The sequence below is a fragment of the Pseudorca crassidens genome, chromosome 6, assembly GCF_039906515.1.
Source record: "Pseudorca crassidens isolate mPseCra1 chromosome 6, mPseCra1.hap1, whole genome shotgun sequence".
Classification (NCBI taxonomy): domain Eukaryota; kingdom Metazoa; phylum Chordata; class Mammalia; order Artiodactyla; family Delphinidae; genus Pseudorca; species Pseudorca crassidens.
Window position 1 is genome coordinate 121,604,499 of NC_090301.1, and position 26,684 is coordinate 121,631,182.

Below are 26,684 nucleotides of genomic sequence, written 5' to 3' on the forward strand. Positions count from 1 at the left end.
TGCCCCAATATCCAGTAAAGAGGGAGAAAAAAATCATGTTATTTTAGACCTGTCTCTCAAAAAAAATCAAACAAGTAAAAGAAAGATTTAAAAACATTCTGATGTCTGTCTCAGAAAACTCTTGCTTGCTCCTTTCTCCAAGAATTTCCTGAAATTTGGAAAATTCAGAAATTTTGGAATTTCTTTTATTTTTCTTTGAAATGGATCAAGGCTTTGTGTCTACTGGCATTGTTCTACCTGGGAGAAAAAGGTAAACAAACAAAAAAATCAGACTAACAAAAAAGTTTTCTCCTCCCATACATTTCTGAAGAACCTTGTTTTCCAAGTACTTGAGATTGTATTGGTTTTATAAGAGAAAAATCTCACATGAGAAATCAGAAAAATAATAAACATCGTTCTAATAATTTTGAGGGCCACTGGGGCTACCCTTGACACATGGTACCTCATGGAAAATAGAAAATAGCACATTATTAATTGAACAGGGAATCCAGATATTTAAAGATTTACTTGAGAATAGTTCATGTATTTCTAACGTCTTGGGTCTAAAAGAGAAGGTGACCCCTATGAGAAGGTCAGCACATGGATGCCTGGCACATTCACTTCTGTTACCAAAGCTTCATACAGTGTACATAGTTTTTTGGGGGTGTGGTTATTTTGTGCAGTTCGCATTGGGTATCAGGAAGAGAAGTCCAAATGAAATCGTCCTCAAAATAGAAGGCATCTGAATTTAGTTGTTCTAAGGGATGAAGTTTTAGGGAGTTGAAGGGCAACGGTATAATCCCTCCCTTGTATTTTTCTTTATTTTCTATTTTTGTCATCTCCTTTCTTGAAAGCCTTGTATATGTGAATATGAGGCAAAGTCAAGGGCATCCTTTCACTCTAAGTGATATGACAGTAGAACCAACAATTACTGTGGATCTCATGCAGGTCAGGCATTATGCAAGGACCTTGTCATACAATACTACAGAAAAAAAAAAAAAAAAAAGAGCTCATGAAACGTATTAAGTGGTTCTTATTTTACCAACAGGCACAAGGGGAAATTGAGAGTCAGCAATTAAGTTCAAGTGACCAAGCAGGTGTTCAAGCTCAGGCCTTTCCTTTGCATCCCCAAGTCCATGGTCACCACAGTGTATCTTGCTGCCCCCCATATTTATTCGTGATATGGTCAGGTGTTTATAAAGAATTCAAATGCAGAGAAACTCTGCTTTAAATGAAAGATGAAACGTACAGTACGCTGTTAACAAAAGTAGCCTATGTAGTATCTGAAGTTGGGTTTTCCCAAAACAGTTCACTTGGTGGTCCCATCAATAGACAGATTTGGGGGTTAAGTGGGGCTGACAAGGGATTGTGAATCCATTGTCTTTGTAGACTTTTACTCCACTTTAGCTGACATTGCCTATTTAGTGTTATAAAGTAAATTATGCATATCTATATGTTAACATACACACATACACACATACACACTAATAGTCATTGAGTATATGTGACATACTTTTCTCAGGCTTTTTTTTTAATGTTTATTTATGTATGTATTTATTTATTTACTTTTGGCTGCCTTGAGTCTTCATTTTGGTGCACAGGCTTCTCATTGCGGTGGCTTCTGTTGTGGATCATGGGCTCTAGGCACACGGACTTCAGTAGCTGTGGCACACAGGCTTCAGTAGTTGTGGCATGCGGGCTCAGTAGTTGTGGCTCACGAGCTCTAGAGTGCAGGCTCAGTAGTTGTGACACATGGGCTTAGTTGCTCCACGGCATGTGGAATCTTCCCGGACCAGGGCTCAAACCTGTGTCCCCTGCACTGGCAGGAGGATTCTTAACCCCAGTGTCACCAGGAAAGTCCCTCTCAGACCTTTTTATTTGTTTTTATTATTTTTTATCAGGCCCTTTTAAATGCTCAGTGACGATTCCTTAGTAAGATTATCATGTAAGTACGAAGGGTACTAAGTGAAAACCTAGATGCTTCCAGAGACTTTGCCATGCCTTGCGTAGCTTTTCCCATATTCTCGTCACCCCTGTGTGTCCGATGCCACGTGGAAATCTGGGGGCTGCATGGGAACAGAGAGGAAACCTTCCAGGAGCCCTGCTGCTCCCATGTCCCCTTTCAGGGATCAGAACATCCAACTGTGCAAATCTTAAATAAACAAAAAAACACCTGGATTTCCTCCTTTATGCATTTCACACTCTAGTTCCTCACCACTTCTCCCCAGGTTCCATGTGTCTTGGAGACCACTTTCTCTCTCAGGACCATACCTATCCCTGAAACGATTGATACCATGTTCTATTTTTGAGGAGCAAATGGCTGCTATTTTTAAAGACTCTTAAAAAGGTGCTTAGAATGTAGATTGTCATTGTCCAAACCAATCTGGATGACTAAGAAAACAGGAACTTGTGCAAAAGTGAAGGAGACCACCTGGTTCATTTCTTTAGACAATCGAGGCAGAGTGTTTTGAATTGCAAGTGAAACATTCAGTAACCAAAAAAAGCTGGCACCACTATAATTATTTTGCAGTGGCCTGACATTTCAATGTTATTTTTATTTTGCTGATGAGAACGAGAATGAGAATGAGAATAGGAATGAGAATAGGAAGAAAGAAGTTTGGGTCCTTCAGTCCTGAAAATTTGAAGTATGTTATTTTTTATTTTTATTCTTTTTTGCGGTACGCGGGCCTCTCACTGTTGCGGCCTCTCCCGCTGCGGAGCACAGGCTCCGGACGCGCAGGCTCAGCGGCCATGGCTCACGGGCCCAGCCGCTTCGCAGCACGTGGGATCTTCCCGGACCAGGGCATGAACCCGTGTCCCCTGATCGGCAGGCGGACTCTCAACCACTGTGCCACCAGGGAAGCCCTGAAGTCTGTTTTTGTCTGCTGTAGTGCTTCTCTAAACATCAAGTTCTCACTGAAAAGCCAATCTGGGCAAAGACCTTGAACTCAGGCCTTAGCATCCAGAACTCCAGCTTAGCTATGCTCTGCATCAATGCAGAATGTGAGTTTTATTCTGTTAGACCTCATTGTCCTTTGTAGCTAAAGGAGAGAGTTGGTCTAGAATTACTCAAGTCCCTTCTAAACCTTCATCTTAGTTCTTGAAGGAAAACAGGAGGTCAACCATGTACTTTATTTTCTTCAAAGAAATCATTAACCCCAGAGTCTTCTTTTGAAAACGGGGTAAGTGGCCTAAATTAAGTGTATTCAGCAGGGCCAAGCCCCCTGCCAGAGGTCATGTTTCTCAACTCCCCACATTGTGGTGCATCTGAGGGAGGAAGAATGATAACCTGGGGTTCTTTCATACAGTGATTTTTGTGAATGAGATGCTTGGTTGTCCCAGAAAGGCCCTGCATGTTACTCTCTGTGATCTGTATAGAGTTAGGTGCCAAGGAGCTAAATCTGAGAAGTTGTGTTTCGTTTTGTTTTTGCGACGATCTTTTAATCACAGTAGGATACTCTTGTGAGTGTGTATGGATTGGTAGGTAAGGGAGTTATCAGAGTATACAGGACCTTCAATAGTACTGGAGCTATTGCATGTGGAGAGAAAAACAAGATAGAGTCATGATAAGGTTCTTTTAATGTGGGACAGACTTTCTCAGAGATGAGAGGTTTTTTTTAAATATAAATGTATTTATTTTTGGCTGCATTGGGTCTTTGTTGCTGCGTGCGGGCTTTCTCTAGTTGCAGTGAGAGGGGGCTGCTCTTTGTTGTGGTGTGCGGGCTTCTTATTGTGGTGACTTCTCTTTTTGTGGAGCGCAGGCTCTAGGCACTCAGGCTTCAGTAGTTGCAGCATGCAGGCTCAGTAGTTGTGTCTCATGGGCTCTAGAGCGCAGGCTCAGTAGTTGTGGCACACAGGCTTTGTTGCTCTGCAGCACGTGGGATCTTCCTGGACCAGGGATCGTACCTGTGTTCCCTGCATTGGCAGGTGGATTCTCAACCATTGCACCACCAAGGAAGTCCCTAGGTGAGAATTTTTATATATTTATGTCACTGCAGAAAACAGAACAAGCCTCAGTAAGATCAAATGGCAGAAAGACCATCTAATGGCTTTTCATTAGAGAGTATTCTCTCCCGAGCCTTTAGCTGCACAATCTACTGCTTTGATATACTAGAGTCATGAAACCCAGAGTGGAATTTTCAGGAGTAAGAAATGAGTCTCTGCACAACTAAATGGAACCCAGAAGATGGGGAAGGAAGTCTTCACACTGAGAGATCTCAACCTGACAGCAGGGGCTGTAAAACGAAAGCTGGAAAGACAGAAGGGGAATGCCAATTGCCAGGCACAGAACAGAATCCCAGGGCCAAGGGACACATGATGAGCAAAGATCCAGAAATCAACCGGATGCCACAGAAATGTTTTTAGTGGCGGCAAATGGCTTATTGGAGAGACCATTTCAGCTCCTTCCACTGAGTCCCTAGATACAAGCAACAATGTTCTTTCCACCTTACAATTTTTCAGTAGTTAGACACAGGGCATTCCAGCATTACAAACTCCTAAACAATCTCTTCTACTCAGTCATTAATTTTCTATACTTAGTAGAATGCTGGGACTGACTTGTTCTTTCTCTAGCTGAAGATAGGATGAAATTCTAATGGCATAGCCTTTGATCAGCAGCCATCATGGATGTTATTGGATGACTACTTATCATTGCCTTTGTTTAAATTAAATAAATCCTCCTACAGCTATGGTCCACACTATCCCACTTGTTTTTTTTTTTTTAGGATTTATCTCAGTTGATATTTTCTCAAGAAACCTTCCCAAAGCAGGCCAGCTGCCCCTTTATTGAGTCTTCTAGTTCTTCTCCTTTGTAGCACTGACTGTAAGTATATGTATAAATGTATGCATTAGTTTGTTAGGAGTATGATAAGAAAATACCACGGATTAGGTGACCTAACAGAAATTTACCTTCTCGCAGTTCTTGAGGCTAGTTCAAGGTGTGGGCAGGGTTGGCTTCTTCTGAGGGACTCTCTCTTGGCTTGTAGAGGTCATCTTCTCTCTGTGCCCTCACATGGTCTTTTCTCTCTGCCCATCTGTCACCTATTATCCTCCTCTTGTGAGGACACCAGTCATATCGACTATGGGCCTACTCAAATGACTTCATTTTACCTTCATTACCTCTTTAAGGGTCCTATCTCTAAGTACAGACACATACTCGGGTACTGAGTGGGGGGGTAAGGATTTCAAAATATGGATTTTGGGGGGCACAATTTAGCTCATAAGAATATGTATTATCAGATATAGAGCACAGACCTGTGGTTGCCAAGGGGAAAGGGGGTGGGGGTGGGATGGACTGGGAGTTTGGGATTAGCAGATGCAAACTATTTTATATAGAATGGATAACCAACAAGGTCCTACGGTATAGCATAGGCAACTATGTACAATATCCTGTGATAAACCATAATGGAAAAGAATATAAGAAAGTATATATATATTAAAATATACACTATATATGTATGTATAACTGAATTGCTTAGCTGTACAGCAGAAATTAACACAACACTGTAAATCAACTATACTTCAAAAAATAAATTATAAAAAGAATGTGTATTAATCATATGTCTCTATAACTGGCTGCTCAGTGTTCCTGTCACCATAGAATGTAAGGATTCATGGGAACAAGAACACTGCCTGCCTTGCCACCACTATTTGCCCAAGGCCTAGTATAACACCTTGCTAATAACAGCCCCTTGCTAATATTTGCCTAATGTATAAGCAAGTGTCTGAATAAATGAACTATTAGAATTGACCTCCAAAACATTTCTGAAGTGTCTCACGTCAACAGTGGAAGAAGAGTTAAAAGTGATTTTTAACCATATTCATGTTACAACAGTTCTACAATGCAGAATGTGTCAAACCCAAGAATGAGCCATAATCAGGGGAAGTACTAATCAGATAAAGGCCAGTGGGGCTCCCAGAGGTGGGGAGACGGCTGTGTCATGAAGGCTAAAAGTGCTCACCCTATTAATACTTGTGGCCAGATGGTTTTAGTCTGCAGTCCTGCAATTCACAGAGCAGCTTCCCCAATATCACCCTTTTTCATAGAATCCATTTGTATCTCACCACCATCTGTACATCAAGTAAACATGATGACTTGGTGAACCTCATCCTCTGCTTCGATTAAGCTGTCATCAATGCCTCTGTGTTTTAACTAAGATAATGTTGATGAGAAAATCCCATTCATGAGGGCAAACTAATGATAGCCACAGGGCCATGACTGTCACAACAAGCTGTCTGGCTAGGCGCAGAGTTTGAGTTTCGGGAAGACAGACGTATGATGAGGCATTCCGCTTTATGGAAACTGAGAACTGCCATTGCCGAAGCTTCAAGATATCAAGCAAAGCCTGGGAATGTTTACCAGAGGAGAGGTCTCCCAGGCATGTGTAGCTTTTTCAGGCCTGAGTAATGATGATGACTTACTCTTCCTTCTTCTCCATTTCTCTCAAAAGAGAAACAGAGGGAACTAGATTTGTCTTATGGGAAAATAATTTAATAGTCAAAACTTCTGTCATTTCCTTTGCCTGTTTTCTACTTTAATAATTCTTTCATATAATTCACTTTGCCTCTATTTGTTACCGAGCACATGTTCCTATGTCCAGTGCACAGTGAGACCAAACAAACCAAAATGTCAGAGCTTGGAGCAGAGAAAGTTTTATTGCAAGGCCATGCAAGGAGAATGGGTGGCTCATGTCCCCCCAAAGCCCCAAACTCCTGGAAGGGTTTCAGCAAAGCAGTTTTTATGGCAAGGTGAGGGAGGGTTGTGGCTGGTTGCTGCAAACTTCTTGGTGTTGGAATCCTTTGTTCTTACAGCTGTTCACCTAGGTCAGGTCAGGATGTTCCTGTAAACCTCCAATAGGACAATTGTTATTCTCTGTTCTGCAACTTTTTATCTCTATATGAATGGAAAAGTGTTATCTGCTTAAAGGTCAGAGCCTTGAGAATGGGCTATCCTGTATATTCCAGGCTATGGGCAACATTCTTAACTTGAAGCAAAAGCAATAGAATACAGAGGTTAAGGTAAGAGAAAAAGATCTAATATCGAGTTGGATTTGTTCTTCCCTATTACACATTTACTTCAGGAAGCTTTTGAAGCATCTACTTTCTGCTGATACTGTACTCAAATCTGAGGATGGAAGTATTGCCCTCCGAAAGCTCATAGGCACTGTTGAAAGGGACAGTATTGAACACTGATGATGCAGTAGGGCAGATGCTCAGGGTACAGGGGGGAGCACAAGGGAAGAGGCACCAGAAAGGGTGAAAAAGGGAAGGCTTCCTAGGGGCAGGGATAACACAGCTCTGTTTTGAAGAAGGAATAGAATTTGGTCAAACAAAGGAGGAAGGGAAGGATGCCCTAATTAGAGGAGAGAAATAGGGGGAGATCTAGATGTGTAAGACTCCACAGGTGGCTTAGAGTGCCTGGATCACAGAGAGCGAAGGAGCACAGGCAAAAGATGAAGCAGAATTTTGTTCAGGGACACTAGAGTTTGGGCTGTCTCCTAAAGGTGACAGAGAAATATCTGGCTCTGGAGCTGACCTTCATTTTTATCATGTAGACACTGGAACCGAGCATGCAAGTCCATCCTAGAGACACTATGCCTTCACCACCAACCACGAACATGTCACAGTTTGTATCTGACCCTAGTGTATGGCAAACCCAGCTGTTTCCCTCCCAGATGCTGACCAAGGGTTCTGAGGATCCAGGTTATCTTGACATATGAACCAGGCTTTCACAGCTAGGAAAGGTTTAACCTGTGATTTATGGTCTAGATGCCAGAGAGGGCCCTGCTGCTGACACTTGGCAGTGGAGATTCAGCTAGTCTGTTGCTGAATCAATCAAGAAGCCTTTGGAGAGGGTAGGATGTTGCTGTTTTGATGCCGAGGGGTATACCAAAACACGATGCAGACTCTGACCCCTAGGAACTTGTAATCCCATCGGGGAGATAATACTTACAGAGATGAAGAGTTAATTAATGGTACAAGGCAGTAAATAATACGAGCTAAATGAATAGATCAGACAGTGGATGTTATATGAACTTAAAAGGAGAAATCTCTATGTATTGATCTGGTCAAGGAAAGCCTAATTTCTTTATTTCCTGGTTTATTAACTTATTCTCTCAGTCATTCAGTACTTTTTGTGCTGTGCTAGGTGACTGTGATAAAAGTTTAAAAAAATGTGTATATAAATATATATATATATATATATATATATATATGTTTCCTGTCCCTATAGTTAAGGAAAGGAAGCACGAGGACAAAAACTGGGCATTGGATGTGAATTTGGATAGTGGGAGGACAGCATGCAAGTGAAGTAGAGGCTGGGAGAGGAAGCTTCAATTAGCTTAGTGCATTCACTAGGAGCATAATGAATACACTAGTCTAGCTCGAGTAGGGAATTTGTGTAGAAATATTGGGAAATAAGATGGTGAGGACAGATGGAGACTTGATTACAGAGGCATCGATTGTCAAGATAAGCATCTGAGTTTCATTCTCTGGGCTCCATGAGCCACTGGAGGGATTTTTGCTGCAAGGTTGATACCGTAAGTCCCCTACATGTGAACCTTCAAGTTCCAAACTTTCACACATGCTAACGTGGTCTTCAGCAACTTAGTGACCCTCAGCCAGAAGGTGGAGCTAGATCTGCAAGAGGACGACTTCATTAAGCTCCTTGCTGTGCCACACGAGGAGCTGACTAATGAAGACCTGATAGAATTGGAGGCCAGAGAAAGGACGAAGAGGGACAAGAGGAAGAAGAAGTAACTGAAGAATCGAAGAGACTCACGATGCAGGAAATGGCACGGGGATTTTCTTTATTTTGTTTTTATTAATTTTTATTGGAGTATAGTTGCTTTACAATGTTGTGTTAGTTTCTGCTGTACAGCATAGTGAATCAGTTGGGATTTTCTTTCTTTGAGGAGGCACTGTTAGTTTTTGAGGCACAGGACTTGAATGTAGAACGGTACACAAAGGTTGCAGCAGCTGTTCACGGTACAGTCCAGTGCTACCCTATCATCTATGAAGAGAAAAAAAGAGCTACTACCTAGACATCACTGGATCAGTTTTTCAAGAGGGTAGATAGAATTGAATCCAGCAAGGAAACAGAACCTGTGCCATCAGCGTCAGGTATGGGTGGCACTGCAGCTTGCCCTCCGTCTCCTATTGCTGAGGATCCTTCAGCGCTACCATCTCCCACCTCCTCTCCCTCCTCCAGTCAGTAACTCTTCCTGCCTGTTCGCTCGATGCCAGCCCCTGTGTGCCAGCTGTTGTACTATACTGCTGTACTTTTCAAGGTACTGTACTGTAAGATTAACAATGTTTCCTTTATTTTTGTGTTTGTTTCTTATTATGTGTTTGTTCTTAGTTGTGTGAAAAGTATTATAAGCCTATTACAGTACAGTACTATTTAGCCGATTGTGCTAGTTAGGTACCTAGGCTAACTTTGTTGGACTTATGAACAAATTGGACTTATGAACGTGCTCTCAGAATGGAACTCGTTCGTCTGTAGGGGACTTACACTAATAACCTTGCTCTCTAGATAGTTCAAGGTATCCTGTACCAGAAAGAGGTCAGAGGCTGGGAAAAGAGTGAGGCCATCAGAAAATTCCCAGCTCCTGTGATAAGGGATAGAATCAAAGTTGAAGAAGAAATCTGAAGAAATATGTGAATTCAAACCACTGTGTGTAGGGAAGCGTTAATAGAATTTGATAATTGATGGATAAATAGTCTCCAAGAAAAACAGGACTCAGGACCTAAATTGTGGTATAATGGTACTAATAATTGGAATATGCTCTTTTATGATGTGATTGACATTTTAAGACTGCCTTATTCAATTATTTAGATATTCCCCACTTTGTTCTCTCAAAAATTGAAACTACCTTTGAACTATTAAGTAAGGGTTGGTATGAAGGGATATGGAGAAACAGTTGAATTGGGTTTTCTGGGGAAGATAAAGCCTAGAAACTTCCAAGTCAAGCCAGGCAGCTGTGTCTTTATTTTACAGATGGAGAAGCAGGTTGAGAGAGATTAAGAAATCTGTCTAAATTGCTAGAAATTATAAGTGGCAGGGTCTTGAGCAAGGGTTAACAGGCGAGTAAAGCATCAAGGAGATTTGTAACAGGTCATTTCCGGGGTTGGAAATAGAGTCCTTCGGGGACTCTGCTCTGGCCTGGACTGTAGCTCTGTGTGTCCTGGTGTGGCTGTATGCCTGATGGTTAGAGGTGCTGGGACAGCCACCCGATTACAATGTTTCTGTCTTCAAACCGTGAAAAGAGACACTGAAATAAGATGAAGGCTGAAATGCAAAGATCTGTTAGGAATTGGATTGAGAATGAGAGAAAAATAGAAAGGGAGGGAGACATAAAGCAAGCCCTTGCTTTCTGAGACTCTGCAATCTCAGAATTATTCCCTGAACCCAGCAGTCCTCAACCAAGGGAAATTCTCCACCCCCATCTACCCCGGCCTCCTGTTCCCCCAATCCCATGCAGGGGACTTCTGGCAATGTCTGGTAATGATCTTTTTTTTTTTTTTGCGGTACGCGGGCCTCTCACTGTTGTGGCCGCTCCCGTTGCGGAGCACAGGCCCCGGACGCGCAGGCTCAGCGGCCATGGCTCACGGGCCCAGCCGCTCCGCAGCATGCGGGATCCTCCCGGACCGGGGCATGAACCCACGCCCCCTGCATCGGCAGGCGGACTCTCAACCACTGCGCCACCAGGGAAGCCCTGATCTTTTTTTTTAAGCACAAACCTAACTTTATAATTTTCTAGCATGGCCAAATAATGTGCTAAGCATATCCATATAAATTTATCATTTTATTCTCATAAAACTCTAAGGTTGGTGGTGGTGGGGAACTTTTCCCTTTATTTATTTATCTTTTACTTGCAGTACAGTTGATTTACAACATTGTGTTAGTTTCAGGTGTACAGCAAAGTTATTCAGATATATAATACATATAGAACTATTCTTTTTCAGATTCTTCTCCATTATAGGTTATTAAAAGATAGTGACTATAGCTCCCTGTGTTTCACAGTAGGCACTTGTTGGTTGTCTAGTTTATATATAGTAGTGTGTATATGTTAATCCCAACCTCCTAGAGGAAAGCATGGACAGAATACCCTTTAACCTAAATCACAGCAATATTTTTTTTGATCCATCTCCTAGAGTGATGGAAATAAAACAAAAATAAACAAGTGGGATGTAATTAAACTTAAAAGTGTCTGCACAGGAAACCATAAACAAAACGAAAAGACAACCTACAGAATGGGAGAAAATATTTGCAAACGATGCAACCAAAAAAGGGTTAATTTCCAAAATATACAAACAGCTCATATAACTCCATGTCTGGTGATGTTTTTGGCGCTGGCGATGGGGACATCCAGGGAGCTGGGGATGGGGGCATCCAGGGATTCAGGGATGCTGCTAACCATCCTACACAAGAAGCGTAGTACAGAATACCACACCCTCAACAAAGATTATCCAGTCCCAAATGCCTAGTGCCAGAGTTGAGAAACTCTACTTTAAGGGAAAATGTTACTCCTATAAAAAAGTTTAGGCCTTCAGCATATTGCTTAACTGCTTTTAGTGCCAATTTCATCAAATGTGAACTGTAAATTATTGGAAAGGTCCCATTATAAAAAGTATTTAAAAAACACATGAGGGGCTTCCCTGGTGGCACAGTGGTTGAGAGTCTGCCTGCCGATGCAGGGGACATGGGTTCATGCCCCGGTCTGGGAGGATCCCACGTGCCGCGGAGTGGCTGGGCCCGTGAGCCATGGACGCTGAGCCTGCGCGTCCGGAGCCTGTGCTCCGCAACGGGAGAGGCCACAACAGTGAGAGCCCGCGTACCGCAAAAACAAACAAACAAACAAACAAAAAAAACACATGAGATGTTGGTAATGATATTTATCTAGAAAAAAAATCAAAGTAGTAAAAGTGAGAATTCCAAGGTCAGACCTAAGCGGATATCATTTTAAGAAAAAAAAAGTTGAATTGTGCCTTAATCCTTCTTAGAAGCTAGAAGTTCCAAGAAAGGACAGGACCAACGTTTGAACTCAGTCTTGTCAAAGGGGAAGTTGCCTTGTGAGAATAGAAACTGGTGCAGCCACTTTGGAAACACTCTGGCAGTTCCTCAAAAGGTTAACTACGGAGTTACCATATGATTCAGCGATTCCACTCCTAGGTGTACATCTAAGAGAACTGGAAACATAGGTCCACACAGAAATTTGTACAAGAATGTTCATAGCAGCATTATTCATAATACCTGCAAAGTGGAAGCCACCCAGGTGTCCATCAGCTGGCAAAAGGATAAACAAAATGTGGTCTATCCACACAATGGAAAGACAGTCAGCCATACAGATAGACTGTTACAAGCTGCTACCTACGATGAACCCTGAAAACATTATGGGAAGCAAAAGAAGCCAATCACAAAAGGGAATATGATGTATGACTTCATCTATATGAAATCTCCTCAGTTGGCAAATCCGCATAGACAGAAAGTGGTTGAGTGGTTGGCACAGCTGGAGGTGGGGGCCTGGGGAGATTGGAGACTGATAGCTAAGGTTTCAGCATTTCTTTGGGGGGCTCCAGACATTTTAAAATTAATTGTGATTGCTGCCTAACTCTGTGAATATACAGAAAAACATTGAACTGCACTTTACATAGATGGAGTGTACAGTATGTGAATTTTATCTCAATAAATCTATTTCAAAAATATAAGTAAATAAAAGCAAAGGTGAATTCCACAGCAGAAAATAGAACTCTGCAGAGGTAATTGGCCATCAGAGCAATTCCTGGAGCAGAGCAGGGCTAGCTTTGGAAGTGTGGAGAGCAGAAGCAGATCATCCTGCGTGCCTGAGAGCTCAGCCTAGGTGCCCGACCCTTTGAATCCTGGCTCTGCGGTAGCCATAGGACCCAGGGCAGCCTCGCCAATTTTCTGTTTTAGCATCTACAACGTGAGGACTATAAAGCTTGGCCTCCAGGACTATGGTGAGAACTAGGGATTCTATATTGAAATTATATACTAGGAAAGTATAATTATATACTTTCAATTATATATTGAAAGTGCCTGGCACATTGTAGATATTCAATACTGGCAGAGTGTATTATTAGCTATTTTTACAATTGGGCTGTGTTTCACATTTCAATTTGCAAGTTCAATTGCAAGGGTGGAAAGTGTCTCTTTTTTTTTTTTCCATGAAGAAAAACTTCTAAGCCTATTTAACCCTCTCTGTGAGAGACCTTTTATACTAATGCCTTAGGCTGAATTCTGGGACCAGGAAGCAACCACTTTAAGTAATGGGGGCAAGATGTGGAAAAGAATGAAAACTTTCCCTATCCTTTATCTCAGCCTCAACAGTTTGTTAGTTTTGAAAAAATGATTATAAACATCACACACTTTTTTAGAAACTTGGCACATTCTAGTACTCTGTATAAGAGAAAGGAATCTGTGATTCTATCATTCAATATCGTTCCAGTATTTCTGTAGTTATTTTTAACAAAATGTGAACTGTACCACACATACTGTTTTTCACTTTTCAGGATTTCCATATCATTCCTGGAATTATGATTTTTAATGACTATATTATATTCCACGTTATTATTATTACTACTAATGGTAGAGAAAATTTCATTTACAATAGTGACAAAGAGGGTGAAATACTTGGAATAAATTTGACAGGAAATGTGCAAAACCATACAAGAAAAATGTTAAAACACCCCTGAAAGGCACTGAATAAGACTTGGACAAATGTAAAAAGATATCCCATTCTTGGATGGGATAACTCAACATTATAAAGATATCATTTCTCCCTAAGTTAAATTACAAATTTAATACAATCTCTATAGAAACATCACAGTCTATTTCATGGCATTAGATGCATTATACTAAAATTCATACAGAAAAACAAAGATTCAGGATTATGTTCCATGTTATTGAATACACTGCATCTGAATTATCTAACCTACCCTTATTGGAAATATTAGTAGTTGTGAATTTCTGCTATTAAAAATGATGTCATGAACTCTCTTCACCATAAACCTTGTTTGCAGCTCTGTTACTACTTTAGGATTACTTCTTCAGAATAAAATTCGTAGAGATGAGGTATGATATTTTTAGGGTTTTTGATACTTGTTGGTAAATTGCTTTCTAGAAAGAATTATCAATTTTGAAATTGCCTGTTTCCCTCTATATCCACTAACAGAGACTATAATTGGTTTTTATTCTTTCCCAGTCTGGGAGATGACAAATATTATTTAACATCACATCAAAGTTCAGAAATTTTATGTTTGTCGTCATCCAATAATCTTTCCAGAACCAAAGTCCCACATTTTCAGCCTCAGCTTTTCAATCATATGAGTACTTAGCACCCCAAAGTGGTCCTCAATACTGTATTTTTTCACCCCGAGAGGTTTTTTCCCCAAGGAGGTGTTCCTGGCCTCAAAGGTAACGCCTTCCTGTTCCTTTCATTGAGAACTTCTAGTTTTTCAGAGCTCCTTATCTCAGGTTTTTGAAGGAAAGCAACCTGATGGAATTGATTTCCCCTAATTTGTGAATAATTAATAGCCCTTAAACCTGTACCTTTTAAAGAGCATTCTTAAAATATAAATCTGGGGCTTCCCTGGTGGCACAGTGGTTGAGAGTCTGCCTGCCGATGCAGGGGACACGGGTTCGTGCCCCGGTCCGGGAAGATCCCACATGCCGCGGAGCGGCTGGACCCGTGAGCCATGGCCTCTGAGCCTGCACATCTGGAGCCTGTGCTCCGCAACGGGAGAGGCCACAGCTGTGAGAGGCCCGTGTACCGCAAAAAAAAAAAAAAAAAAAAAAAAAAATTCTGGAAGAAGCTCCAGGGGTGTGATCTTGGATCTGTTAACAGAATGAAGGGAAAAAGAGAGCCCAGGTAGAAGCAGATTTTTAGAGAGGGATCTGCCAGTTCGCTTGCCTTGGCATCTATGCCCGGGTCAGCTCCTCTAAGCCAGTCTTATTTTTCTTAGCTTCTTTCCTTCCTCTTCTGAAACCTCTCACAGATTAGTTCCCAACCTGGGCTGTGCAATTGAAGTTCTGGGGGTCTTTGAAACTTCCAAGGTCTGTGGCCACCCCCAGAAGTCTGTCTTAATTAAGCTGGTATAGGGCCCAGGGGCCCGTCTTTTCAAAATCTGCTCAGGTAACCCCTTTGTGTGGTCAGCAGCAAGAACTACTGTTCGAATAATTCTAAAAGCTAAGATTTCACACAGGCTCTCCCTGCAGGGACTAGGGACCATGTAGGAAAAGATCAAAAGAGATCGAATTAAAAGGAAAAGCAGACCAGAAAGAAAAAACAAAAAGAAAAAGAAAACAAACAACTGACCAAGCAAACCCTTATTAAGTGATGCTTTTAAAGACAGAAATGTGGATAGTGGCCTGGGGAGGGGATGGGACCCCAAGTCAGAACATATAAGCTTGAGCCCCAGCCCTGGTCCCCTCACACTGAGTAGACCTCTTCCTCGGGCCAGTGTCCTCTGTACAGTGACTCAGTGATGTGTCTCTAGCTAGATGGCACACTCCCCCCTGGCTTCCGTCTGTACTTTCTTCCCTACTGTATCCCTGATGCCTAGCTGGGCCCTTAGGGGCTATTTCCACCCTATGTGTTGAACTAGTTACTGACTTCCTTCCAGCCCAGTCTAGAGTTTACCTGAAAATGCAATCTCATCTGTTATGCAGAGGGATTTAAATCAGTATGCAAATGACAGTAAAAGGAGTATAGACCTCAGCTGGCCATGCCCCCCAAATGCCCCTGACAGAAGTCAAATGTTCAGAACCAAGAAACACCTGACAGACCCTCTGCCTCATTAACAGAATCCCTGTTGCTGGGACCCAGACCCTGGCCTTTGGGGGAAAGTAGGGCCTCCAGGCTGAGTAGTTTCTGGATTCTCCTCTCCACCCCAAGCAGATGTTCAGGGCCACAGCACACACTGGCTGAGTGGGAGCTGGCAGAAAACGCAGGAAGACCTACATCTGGGCCATTCTGAACAGATGGAGCACGGCTGCCCTGGTGCAATGCAGCTGGGCCCCCAGCCTGGTGCTGTGCTTTCCCGGGGGCAGCTTCTCCTGCCATCAGATGGCTCAGGGGCACGAGCTCTTCAGCAGCTGTTCTAAGGAGCCCTGCAGACCTCTGGTCTGATTGTCAGTGCTTTCTTCCCAGCTGGTTTCTCAGGGACTGCCCCCCTGTAGGCGCTACCAAGACTGAACTCCTTGAGCTCCGGAAATAGCTCTTCATCCACCCCTTCCTCTCCACTTTCGCTGCTAATACTTTGGCTGAGACCCTGGTCATTCTGTTTCCAGCCTCACCTCCTCCCAGCCCCGACTTCTGGCCACCAGGGTCTCTGAATGTGCAGCTCCAGGCAGGTCATCACCATGCCAGTGGTCCCCTCTTGGACTCCCAGTGATTTCCTCACTTCTAGACCAGTGATTTCATTCCTGGCTACACATCAGAATCATCAAGGGAGCTTTCTTAAAATGCAGATGTCTGGGACTCCATCACCAGAGATTCTGAGACAATTGGCTTGGGTAAAGTGCCCTCCAGAATCCTTTGTCCGAGGACATTGTTGAAATGCCTTCCTTAGCCTGGCACACGAGGCCCCTGACCGGACTCTTCCCACCTGCTTTCCTGTTGCCCTGTCCTGTTTCTCATTCCAGACCTTTGCTTCTCTGTATAGGCTCTCTGACCCCCGGAACTCTTTAGAAGTGAGAAACTCTTGCGCAGTTTTCAAAAACCGCCTCCTCTATGAAGTATTTTCAGGATCCTTATGTGGAGTTAGGTCTTTCTTCTCTATCCCCGTGTTACTGGTTCACCCCGAATTGCAAGCAGGGCTGTTGTTCACTTGCTTCTCTAAGCCACCAGCCTGAAATTCTCAAAGGACCGTATGTTAAGCCTCTTTGCCTAAGTCTCTTCCATCTACCTGTGGATTACCCCAGGGTAGAGACCAGATGATATGACTATCCTTTCTCCCAAATGCAGGGGAGCATTTTTGTGGTTGCTGTTCTGTCCTTTTGCTTTAGTGAGCATGATTTCTACTTGCGATGTGATATGACCTGTCCTACAGGCCCTACTATATTAATGGGTATAATTCTCACAAGAGCCTGTGAGTACAGTCATTCTCCCCATTTTGCAGGGGAGGAAACTGAGGCAATGAGAAAAGGAGGGTAACTCGGCCCATAGCAGGGCACATGTCTATTGAGTGAAGACATGGGGGGCTCTGTGATCTGGTTACAAACAAATCTTTGTGACTGGACTGGGTAATACGACCATGTTTCCTTCAGCAAGCACTTTGCACAGACAGAGCCTTAAAAGATGATAAACTTTTTGTAGGAAAGAGTGAAAACACTGGTGCGTAATTCCCAGCACACTTTCCTCAACAAGGTAGGTCGGCAGTGCAGTGCAAGTCAAAGGCATCTGGGGCAAAAGAACGAGAGAGAAATTGCCTTTTAATAAACACCCACTATGCCCACAACCTGGGAACTTTCCTGCCTGATCTCAATGGATCCCTTACCAATAATACAGAGTAAGAATTATGGTATTTACAGAAGATAAAACCAGAGCTCCGTGAAGGTAGGTGACTCAGTGTCACATAATTAGTTAAGGAAAAAGGTTGGAACTAAACTAGTCTGTTACCTCCTTTCAGCAGGAGACTCCTCTGCCTGGTATGTCACTGGAATCTAGCTTTCCTCATCTACTTTTGCCTCTAAAACAGTTTATTTTCTTTACTAAAAAAGAAATATGTCACGTGTAGAAAAATGTGAGAAAACTAAAATTGCCTTTAACCCCACCACTCAGAGATTAAAAATCACCGGGAACGTTTTGAATTTTTCTTTTTTTCTTTCTTTTTCACTTTTTACTCTGCATTTTGTATCAATAAGTCAATAAATGTTTTCTATACCTTTGTAGTATACAAACACATTTGTGTTTTGCCCTTTTGTTTTCAAACCAAACATGTCAGAAGTGGTTCAGCCCCTTTTAAAAAAGGAAAATAATAGAATGAAGTGGTAAAAAGAAAAAGAAAGATGCCTGGGAAGCAGCTGAGGATTTGTTTTACGCCAAATGAAGAGAGGGGCCACTCTGAGAATGTACAAGGACCACCGCAGGCAAGGAAACGAGCCCTGCTCTCTCCACACCTGCCCAAATCATTCATCCCTACGCTTGCCCTTCCTGTTTCTTTTGCAGGCAGTGACTTGAATGATGGTTTGTGGCATTCAGTGAGCATCAACGCCAGAAGGAACCGCATCACTCTCACTCTGGATAACGATGCAGCATCCCCGGCTCAGGACACCACCCGGATGCAGATTTATTCTGGAAATCTCTATTACTTTGGAGGTAAATTCCTCAGCTTTTGAGGTTGAAAATAAAGGAGGGAGGATGCAGTGGACAGTTATTTCACTATGACAATTCTTTCTGTGTCAAATTGACCATTCTCCCAGCACACACGCACGTACACCTGCCCTCAAGCCCAAAGAAATGAGAAGCAAACTTTCCCACAGCTGTACAAATATAAATTATCTAGGTCGGTGCTGAGGAAAAAAAAAAAAATCTAGCTGTAAGAGCTGGTGTTACATAACACATCCAAAGGAGATTTTTGTTGCCATGCCAGACTCTGTGATCATATTCCAAAAGAGAAACTCAGCTGAAAACTTGGAGAAAGTGTACCGATAGTCAGCAGTACCTGCAAGAGAAAAAAAAAAAATCCAGGTAGGAAGGTACAACCAGCATCCTCAGCTTTCTCAGTCATTTCTCTGCTGATTTGCTTTCTTAATCCCCTATCCATCTGTTCCCCACATCCCTGGAGGCCATGCCCATGGAGGGGGGCAGCTAAAAATGGGGAAGACCTAGAAGCCCATGAACTTGGGGCTTCACAAAGAGCAGCCAGTATAGACGCTGCCCCTGCCAATGCTAGGAAACTTCGCAAAGATGAAAACACAAGGGCAAACTGGTAAGGAGGAAAAATATATAATTAGGCATTTGCTTCATTTTTATGGATGTATGTATATTTTTATTTAGTTTTTTAAAAGTTTTTTTCATTAAAAATATTCGTATCTAATTACTTAGCCAGTTGTTGGTATTATAGAAACAATCTGTAAAGAGTAATGAATTCCAGTAGCTGTGTGACCTCGAGTAACATACTCATGGTCCCTGAACTTCCTTATCAAGGACGTTGGGAAACAAAGCAGAATTTCTGGGAGAATTCAGTGAGATCAAGGTTAAATGTACAACATCATGCTTTCTACGTTAGAACGGACAGACTGGCTTCAGCTTTTGTAAATATGGGTCTCAGCTGGGCCTGGTCTAAAGAGAAGTATCCTGTAAAGTTATAAAGTGCAGTCTCTAAAAGAGAATTTGCAAATCACTTCTCTCATACCAATGACATGAGGTTAAGCTTTGAAATACGAAAGGGACTTTGCACAGATGCAGTGTACACATCCGGGTGTCCTGAGAGGGAAACAGTGTGGAGTGATTCCTTTGTGGTTTGATTTCAGGGCCAGAGCCTCTGTCCTTCATTCCAAATCTCCACCTGTGCCTAGATAACAAATTCCTTTAAAAAGGGAACACTTTGATTCTCTGTAAATATTTTATGTCTTACATCATTTAATTCATGCAGAATCCTTATGAGGTAGGTAATATTAACCCCGTTTTACAGATAATAAGACCTGTGTTTGCAGAGATGAAATAATTTGTGTGAGTAGTAGAAGCAGGATTCAACCCCAAATCTGTGTTCTCCATGAGCCACTAGTGACAGCAAAGGAATGTAAAGACTGCAGAAGAAAGGTCTGGTGGCCCCCAAAGATACGTTTCACAGACTGTATAATTTTGCATCATATGCAGTGTTTCATAGACAGCAGAGAAAAGCAAACTTATATTTATTTCTGGGGAAAATGCCGTTGAATTAATTATGTGACTTAAGCATCTGAAATGCCTCAAAGGCAAAATGACTCCCCTCCCGCAGTTGAAGTGTTTTTAGACGTGGGTCTTAACGGGGCTTCAGGCTGAGGAGGGAAGATTTTTCTGGGATCTGAACAGTATTTAAGGGAATGCCCCACACGTAGACTGTAAACTTAAGGAAAGTGAAAAATGAGTTTGAGTGATAATAGTCAACTTACATAAATTCTCTCTATGGCTTCAATTAGAAGTTGTAGCATCTCTCTTCATTTTATAGTGTGCCTGTGAGCCGTTAACCAACTGCTGGGCTTCAGCCCAGCAGTGACTGTCTATTAGAGATGGTTGAAATAATTCCCAATTATTTATGGGTTATTGCCATGTTTCCAAGCATGCATCCCCATATGCTCTGAACCTATTAAAACCATTGGGATGGAGTTTATAAAGAGCACAAGCAACCATGCACGTACATGGCTCTATACCTGTCCTAATGCGCAGTTATTCCCTGGTTGCAAGCTATGCTCAGTGTAGTGCCTGTTGTTTTTTGTTTGTTTGTTTTTTAAAGAACACCCTTTAAAAAGGTATGGTATTAACCTTTCAGGTATGTGATTACAGCCCTATAACTATGTGCATTTAAACGCTTCGTTCCTTTAGCGTCTGGATTTGCTTTGCATATCACTTCAAAATTCCAGCTCCTGGAATTGTGTACATTTCTCAGGAACCAAGCCTGATAATGCTGACAATTAACCAGACAATTACTCTGCTACCATTGTTACCCAAAGCGTAATTTTCTTTGAATGTGTAATTCGGAATTGAAGTGTGCATTTAAAAGAGTGTTTCAAGACAGAAATTCCCCAGTAGTTATGATATGTTGCTTTCTTGGGCTGAGTGAAGTGTACCACACAAAAGAAGGGCAAATAGCTTACGAACAGGGTGAAAAGAAATAAGAATGAGATACATATTTTAATTCCCTGGGTTTATTTCTTTAGGTATAATAACTATATTTTATATCATGGTTTTAATAATTCCACTATCTGAAGTCTCCGTGGGTTTGATTCTCCTAATAAAGTTGCTGCTGACTTCTAATCTAATGAAGTTTAAAAAAAAGAAAAACAACAAGATAAATGCGATAGGATTGGTATCCCCTTTAACACATTTTGTTTTCTATTCTATACAGTGATTGAGTATGCCCCATTTTGTACCAGTTTTGTCCCCTCTCTGAGAATGCTAGGATTTACAACAAAAATGTGTGCACTGCTGTGAATGAAAAAACACCAAAATAATTAGACCTTAAGGTCTTCCATCAATAGGTCGCCAAAGCAATAACTGATCATTTCAGTATTCTTCTTTATTTTTTTTTTCTCTGTCCCACAGGGTGCCCTGACAATCTCACCGATTCCCAGTGCTTACATCCCATTAATGCTTTCCAAGGCTGCATGAGGCTCATCTTTATTGATAACCAGCCCAAGGACCTCATTTCAGTTCAGCAAGGTTCCCTGGGGAATTTTAGTGATTTACACATTGATCTGTGTAGCATCAAAGACAGGTAATTATGGTCTCTTCTCCTCTGTTCTCCCACCCACCTTCCCATTTTCACTCTTCTAAATATGAGCTTCTTTCACCAAAATTCGAATCCCCTGACATCAGCCACATTAGACATAATTGAGTCGCCTAATGGAAAATATTTCTGAAAGGATTTCTGGCCCAGAGAAAAATGGTTTAAATGAGTTGAGTCTCTCTTCATGTCGACTTGCAGTAAATGGGATATGCAAATTAAATCAAAATACAAATTTGTGAAAGGATTAAAATTTTATGCGTAAACAACATTTGATTACTTTGAAGTTAAGAGTGAAGCAAAAAGGAGGGAGGAATTGCTTCTCTCCTAAACCATTTCATTCTTCACTGCAGTGAGTGTCCTTTCTAAAACTGACAGATGAAAATCAAACCCTCCGGGATCCCTATAACAGAGTCCAGTTTTGCAGTCACTCCCTGGGGGCCTGATCTTTGCTGTCACCACCCCTAACCCTCTGTTTCTTTGGCCCAGAGAAGACTGGACCCTGGACAGGGAATCAGCACCTTTATTCCCCAACCTACACATCTAGCAAAAGCTCCCTTTCCCTCTTCATTTCTCCTGGGCTCTGACTCCTCTTCTATTTGAAGTTTCTAGATTCAAAGACACGCTGGAGAAAATAACAGAGGAGGAAGTTCTGAATTTTCAGCAAGGTTAATCATGTGATCCATGTTTCTCCTCTAGCACTTAACCTCCGTCTTTCTTCCAATTCTAATCACCCCAGTCAAAATACCATTTACCGAATAGGTGAATACATGTTATGTGCTTGCCTGTGTGTTGGTGATACAGAGTCCCTGCTTGTGTTTTATCAGGGAATTAATTATACATTACTATAAAATGCTATCAATGACCAGGAAGTGTACCCTTATTTGTGGGACATATGACAGTGGCAGCTGAGGTCAGGAAGGTTTTCAGGAAGTGGTGTTGAGCTGAGTTTTAAAGGACGGGCAGGCTTGACTGAGGAGTGGGGGTGATGGTATTGTAGGCATATTGGCAGGATATGGCATGTGAAATGCCATAGAAACGGGGGGAGGGTCATGGCTTGCAAGTGTTTTGTCCACTCAATACACTTAGTTTTCATTTAAATATCTCTAATATTGGGGCACATTTTGCATTCGATTATTTATAGTAGTTGAAATGGCAATATTTACTTTTCTTTGGAGCATATAAAATAATGGCATGTCTTACAATGAATGGTGTTTTAGATTCCGCAAAATATAGCTCAGTGGGGATGGTAAGTCTTGGTAGTAGAGCACATGATATGAATACGGCCAATTAGGAAGAACTTTGCGTGCCTAAGGCATTTAGCCTCATGCTCTAGGAGGACTCAGGGAAGGTAGTCGATTTGCTTCGTAAAAAGAGTGCTCAGGAAAAGGGAGAAGGATGGATTGGAAAAGAACCAGCCCAGAGGTAGTGAGGTGACAGCCCCAGTGCAGGGGAGCAATGATGAGAAGTAGCAGATGCCTGTACTGAGCATCACACAGAAATCAGCTCTGCAGACCATAATCTCCTCTCATGCTTGGAATGACTGATATAATTTGGTGGAAGTTTATGTGCATGTTTCTCTATTAATACCACTCCACATGGGATCATCAACAAATCACACAGACTTGCTGGCTCTCCTGCTTCATTTTTTTCTGTTTGGCCAGCTGGAAAAGTGGGTAATAAAATGTATGCTTCATTAGACTGTGCTAGTTTAGAGACCTCAGAGTAAAAGACACTGTGTGGAATGGTTGCTACCCTGTAGTCTTTATTAATGGTGAGGAGGGAGCATCTGACTTCATCAGCCAGACAGCCTTTTGCAAAGTGTAGATCAGTAGAGGGAACATTTATCAATAGGGATCTCTCATGATAAGTTAATTTCTAATCAAGGGAGCTCTCATTATTTTCCATTACATGGACGCCATTGCCATCTATGCTGCATCATTACTTTTGTGTAATTGTAGTCTGTATAATTGTATTACATACAATTGTGTTTTGGTTAATTGTATAATAAGGGATTGTGTTTAGTTTAGTGGGTAAATGGGACATTTTTCTTGATTTACCAGACAGTGCCTTTAACAGAAGGGAAACTGGTAAAAGGCTTTGCTTAACTAATTATTTCTTGAACTTCTATTTAACATTTGGTGGAGAGTGGGAGTTGGGGTTAGAAAAGCAGGTGGTTTCTGAGTTCTGCATTTTATTTTTAATGTGTTAATCAACACGAACCTGATTTAAGGACAAGTGTGAAGTTTTGCCTTCAAGGAGCTTGCCACTTGCGGGGGCGGAGGGGGCGGGGGGGCAAGGTTTGGCGGGAGACAAGGGGGTAGAGAACAGTCTGGCTGTGGCTTATTTTCGGTTTCTGCGGTTTTTTTAGAAAAATTTAGTAAGGTTTAATGAAATTCAATGAATATTTTAAAACATTAAACACTAGTTTTATTTAAATCATTTTGATTAAAAATTTTGGTTTTCATTAACTATGATTCCTATTTTATATTTTATTTGTAATAGCAAGCTTTCAATGCTTAGAAGAAAATAATTTTGTGAAAACATACAAAAAGAATTTTGATTTTTAAATTTCTTACCTTTATTATGTGTTTTTGATGAAAATATATTCAAATGTCATACTGTGAGTATAGTTGCATTTTATTTTATTTAAAAAAAATTATATTTTATATTGGAGTATAGTTGATTTTCCATGTTGTGTTAGTTTCAAGTGTACAGCAAAGTGATTCAGTTATACATATACATGTATCTATTATTTTTCAGAATCTTTTCCCATTTAGGTTATTACAGAATATTGAGTAGAGTTCCCCATACTATACAGTAGGTCCTTGTTGGTTATCTATTCTATATATAGTAGTGTGTGTTTGTTAATCCCAAACTCCTAATTTATCCCTCCCGCCTACCTTCCCACTTTGGTAACCATAAATTTGTTTTCTCTGTCTGTGAGTCTGTTTCTGTTTGGTAAGTAAGTTCATTTGTATCCTTATTTTAGATTTCACGTATAAGCGATATCATATGTTTGTCTTTCTCTGTCTGACTTAGTTCACCATCCCTGTTGCTGCAAATGGTACTATTTCATTCTTTTTTTATGGCTGAGGTCTTGAGTAAAGCTGGGAGAGTTCCTTCTCAGGGACTGAAGGATTTAAACCAACAATTTGCATCTCAGTAATGGGCACTTTTCTGAAGCTTATGGCCTCAAGGAAGAAAGGAGGTGGAGGAACTGGGCTGGCCTACTTCTCTGGCAGAAGGGAAAGCACTGGTTTTAGGAGGCTCCATTGGAGCACTGTCCAGTGCCTGACAGTCCAAGGTCAGGTTGGGAGAACCCTCGTAGGAGTTACCATTGGGACCCGACAGACCCCAAGCCCCTTCAGTAGTCTTTAAACCTCTAGAATATGATGTGCAGCCACCAGCCCTCCTCTGCAGGCTGAATCTCCAGTCTCATGTTCTCCTCATCCGAAAACACGGTTCTTCATGAGCTATACTTATCTCTTGCACCCCGTGGGCTTAAAGTAGTCCAGGCTTGATATTCTCAACCATCATCGAACAAAGTATGCTTAGAGCAGAATCACGCCCTGGTTTATTTGACCTCATAAACAGGCATTTAGTGAATGAACGAGGCAGTCTTATTGTATATTCTTGAGTACAATAAGATGTGGTAAGAGTTGTAGAAGATACGAGAGTATGAGATCATTTATATCCCCATTTTTTCAAGGGGGTAAACTAAGACCTGGAGATAATGTTCACTTTTCCATGGTCACAGGACTGAAGTTGCAATCCAGAGTTAGACACTGCCAGTGTTCTCTCCCTTGTAGTATCTACTCAGAAGGATCTGACCTGGAAATGGCAGTCATTGTGTATCTGTGGATCTGAATATGTAACCTCATCTTCTGCCCACAACCATATAAAAATTGTTCAGGGATATGCCATCTATTAAATCCCTTGTCAACCTTAGGTGCCTGATGAGATTCCATTTAAAAGAGAGGCATTCAAAATGGTATGTGATATCAGGCAAGGCCTTTATTTTCTTTTTTCTTTTTTGAATATATAGTCTTTTTTTTTATATTATATATGTTTCAAGGGTACAATATAGTGATTCACAATTTTAAAGGTTATAATCCATATATAGTTATTATGAAATATTTGCTATATTCCCCATGTTTTACACTGTATCCTTATAGCTTATATTTTTAAAATTTTAATTTATGTGGGAGTATAGTTGATTAACAATGTTGTGTTAGTTTCAGGTGTACAGCAAAGTGAATTGGTTATACACATACATATATCTATCCTTTTTCAAACTCTTTTCTCATTTAGGTTATTACAGAATATTAGGGAACTCTACTCAGGCAAAGTCTGAGTGATATAAGGATGTCCCACTCTTGGTGGTCCAGGTCAAGAAGTGCTTTTGCTGAAAGATCCAAGCAGTTAATTCCAGGAGCCATATCCCGTCCTTCAGGGTTCAAAGCCCAGGGCAGAAGAAACAAATCACCAAATGCTGTCTAAGACTTCATTCCGATAGGAGACAAGATCCAAGGTGTGAAGCCAAACCGGGAGGGGCAAACAGGGATGCTGATGAGTCAGTGAGGGGAAGTGGGCGTCGCACCTGGAGAAAGTCATCAATCCCAGTGCAGGTGGCAGAGGATTTGAGAGGTGTTGGAGCATGTTTAATTCCCAATATGCTTCTTGTCAGCTTGAAATAGGACACATAGGATTTAACCTTTTTGTCTCTTTCCTCTTTTGCAAAACCAGGATAATAAAACCTACCTTCGCATTGAGAGTTAAATGAGAGAGTGTAAGAAGTCAGGCACTCAGTTGTACGTCCAGTAAAGAGTAGATACTCAGTGAGTCGCCATGTGAATTCCTATAGCCAAAGGTTTGCTGAATCTCCAGTTTCCATGGGGAACGGAGAAGCTCAGGTCTCCCTCTGATGTTTCGCCAGCCCCCACTGCAGCCAGGGATCCCCAGTAGTTTCTGGTGTGGCGGTCTATCTAGACCTCATATGTGCCCTCGGATCAGGTGCTCAATGACTTCCCTTGAGTTTCAGTTCGCTTTGAGCTGACCCTCTGAGGCACCAACCACCACCTATTAGGAAGATGCGCATCAATTTCGGTGCCAAGGTTGTGGTCCCTGGATTCTCCTAAAGCATTGCTTCTCTGGGCCTGGAGAGGGTAAGGAAAGCACGTGATGTGCCCAGGGCACACAATCTAAGGTGGTCCTCATTTCCAGGTTCATGCCTGTGTACACCCTGAATTTACATG

At 41.7% G+C, this 26,684-nt stretch overlaps 1 protein-coding gene across 1 annotated transcript in view; it reads left to right on the forward strand.

Moving 5' to 3' along the window:
• The window catches only part of CNTNAP5 (contactin associated protein family member 5), an 883,101-nt gene that overhangs the window by 495,614 nt on the left and 360,803 nt on the right, over positions 1–26,684 (forward strand). Inside the window, exons 9-10 of the mRNA XM_067742208.1 lie at positions 18,168–18,317; positions 21,246–21,417. Coding sequence (XP_067598309.1) covers positions 18,168–18,317; positions 21,246–21,417 — 322 coding nt within the window. The remainder of the gene's footprint in view (positions 1–18,167; positions 18,318–21,245; positions 21,418–26,684) is intronic.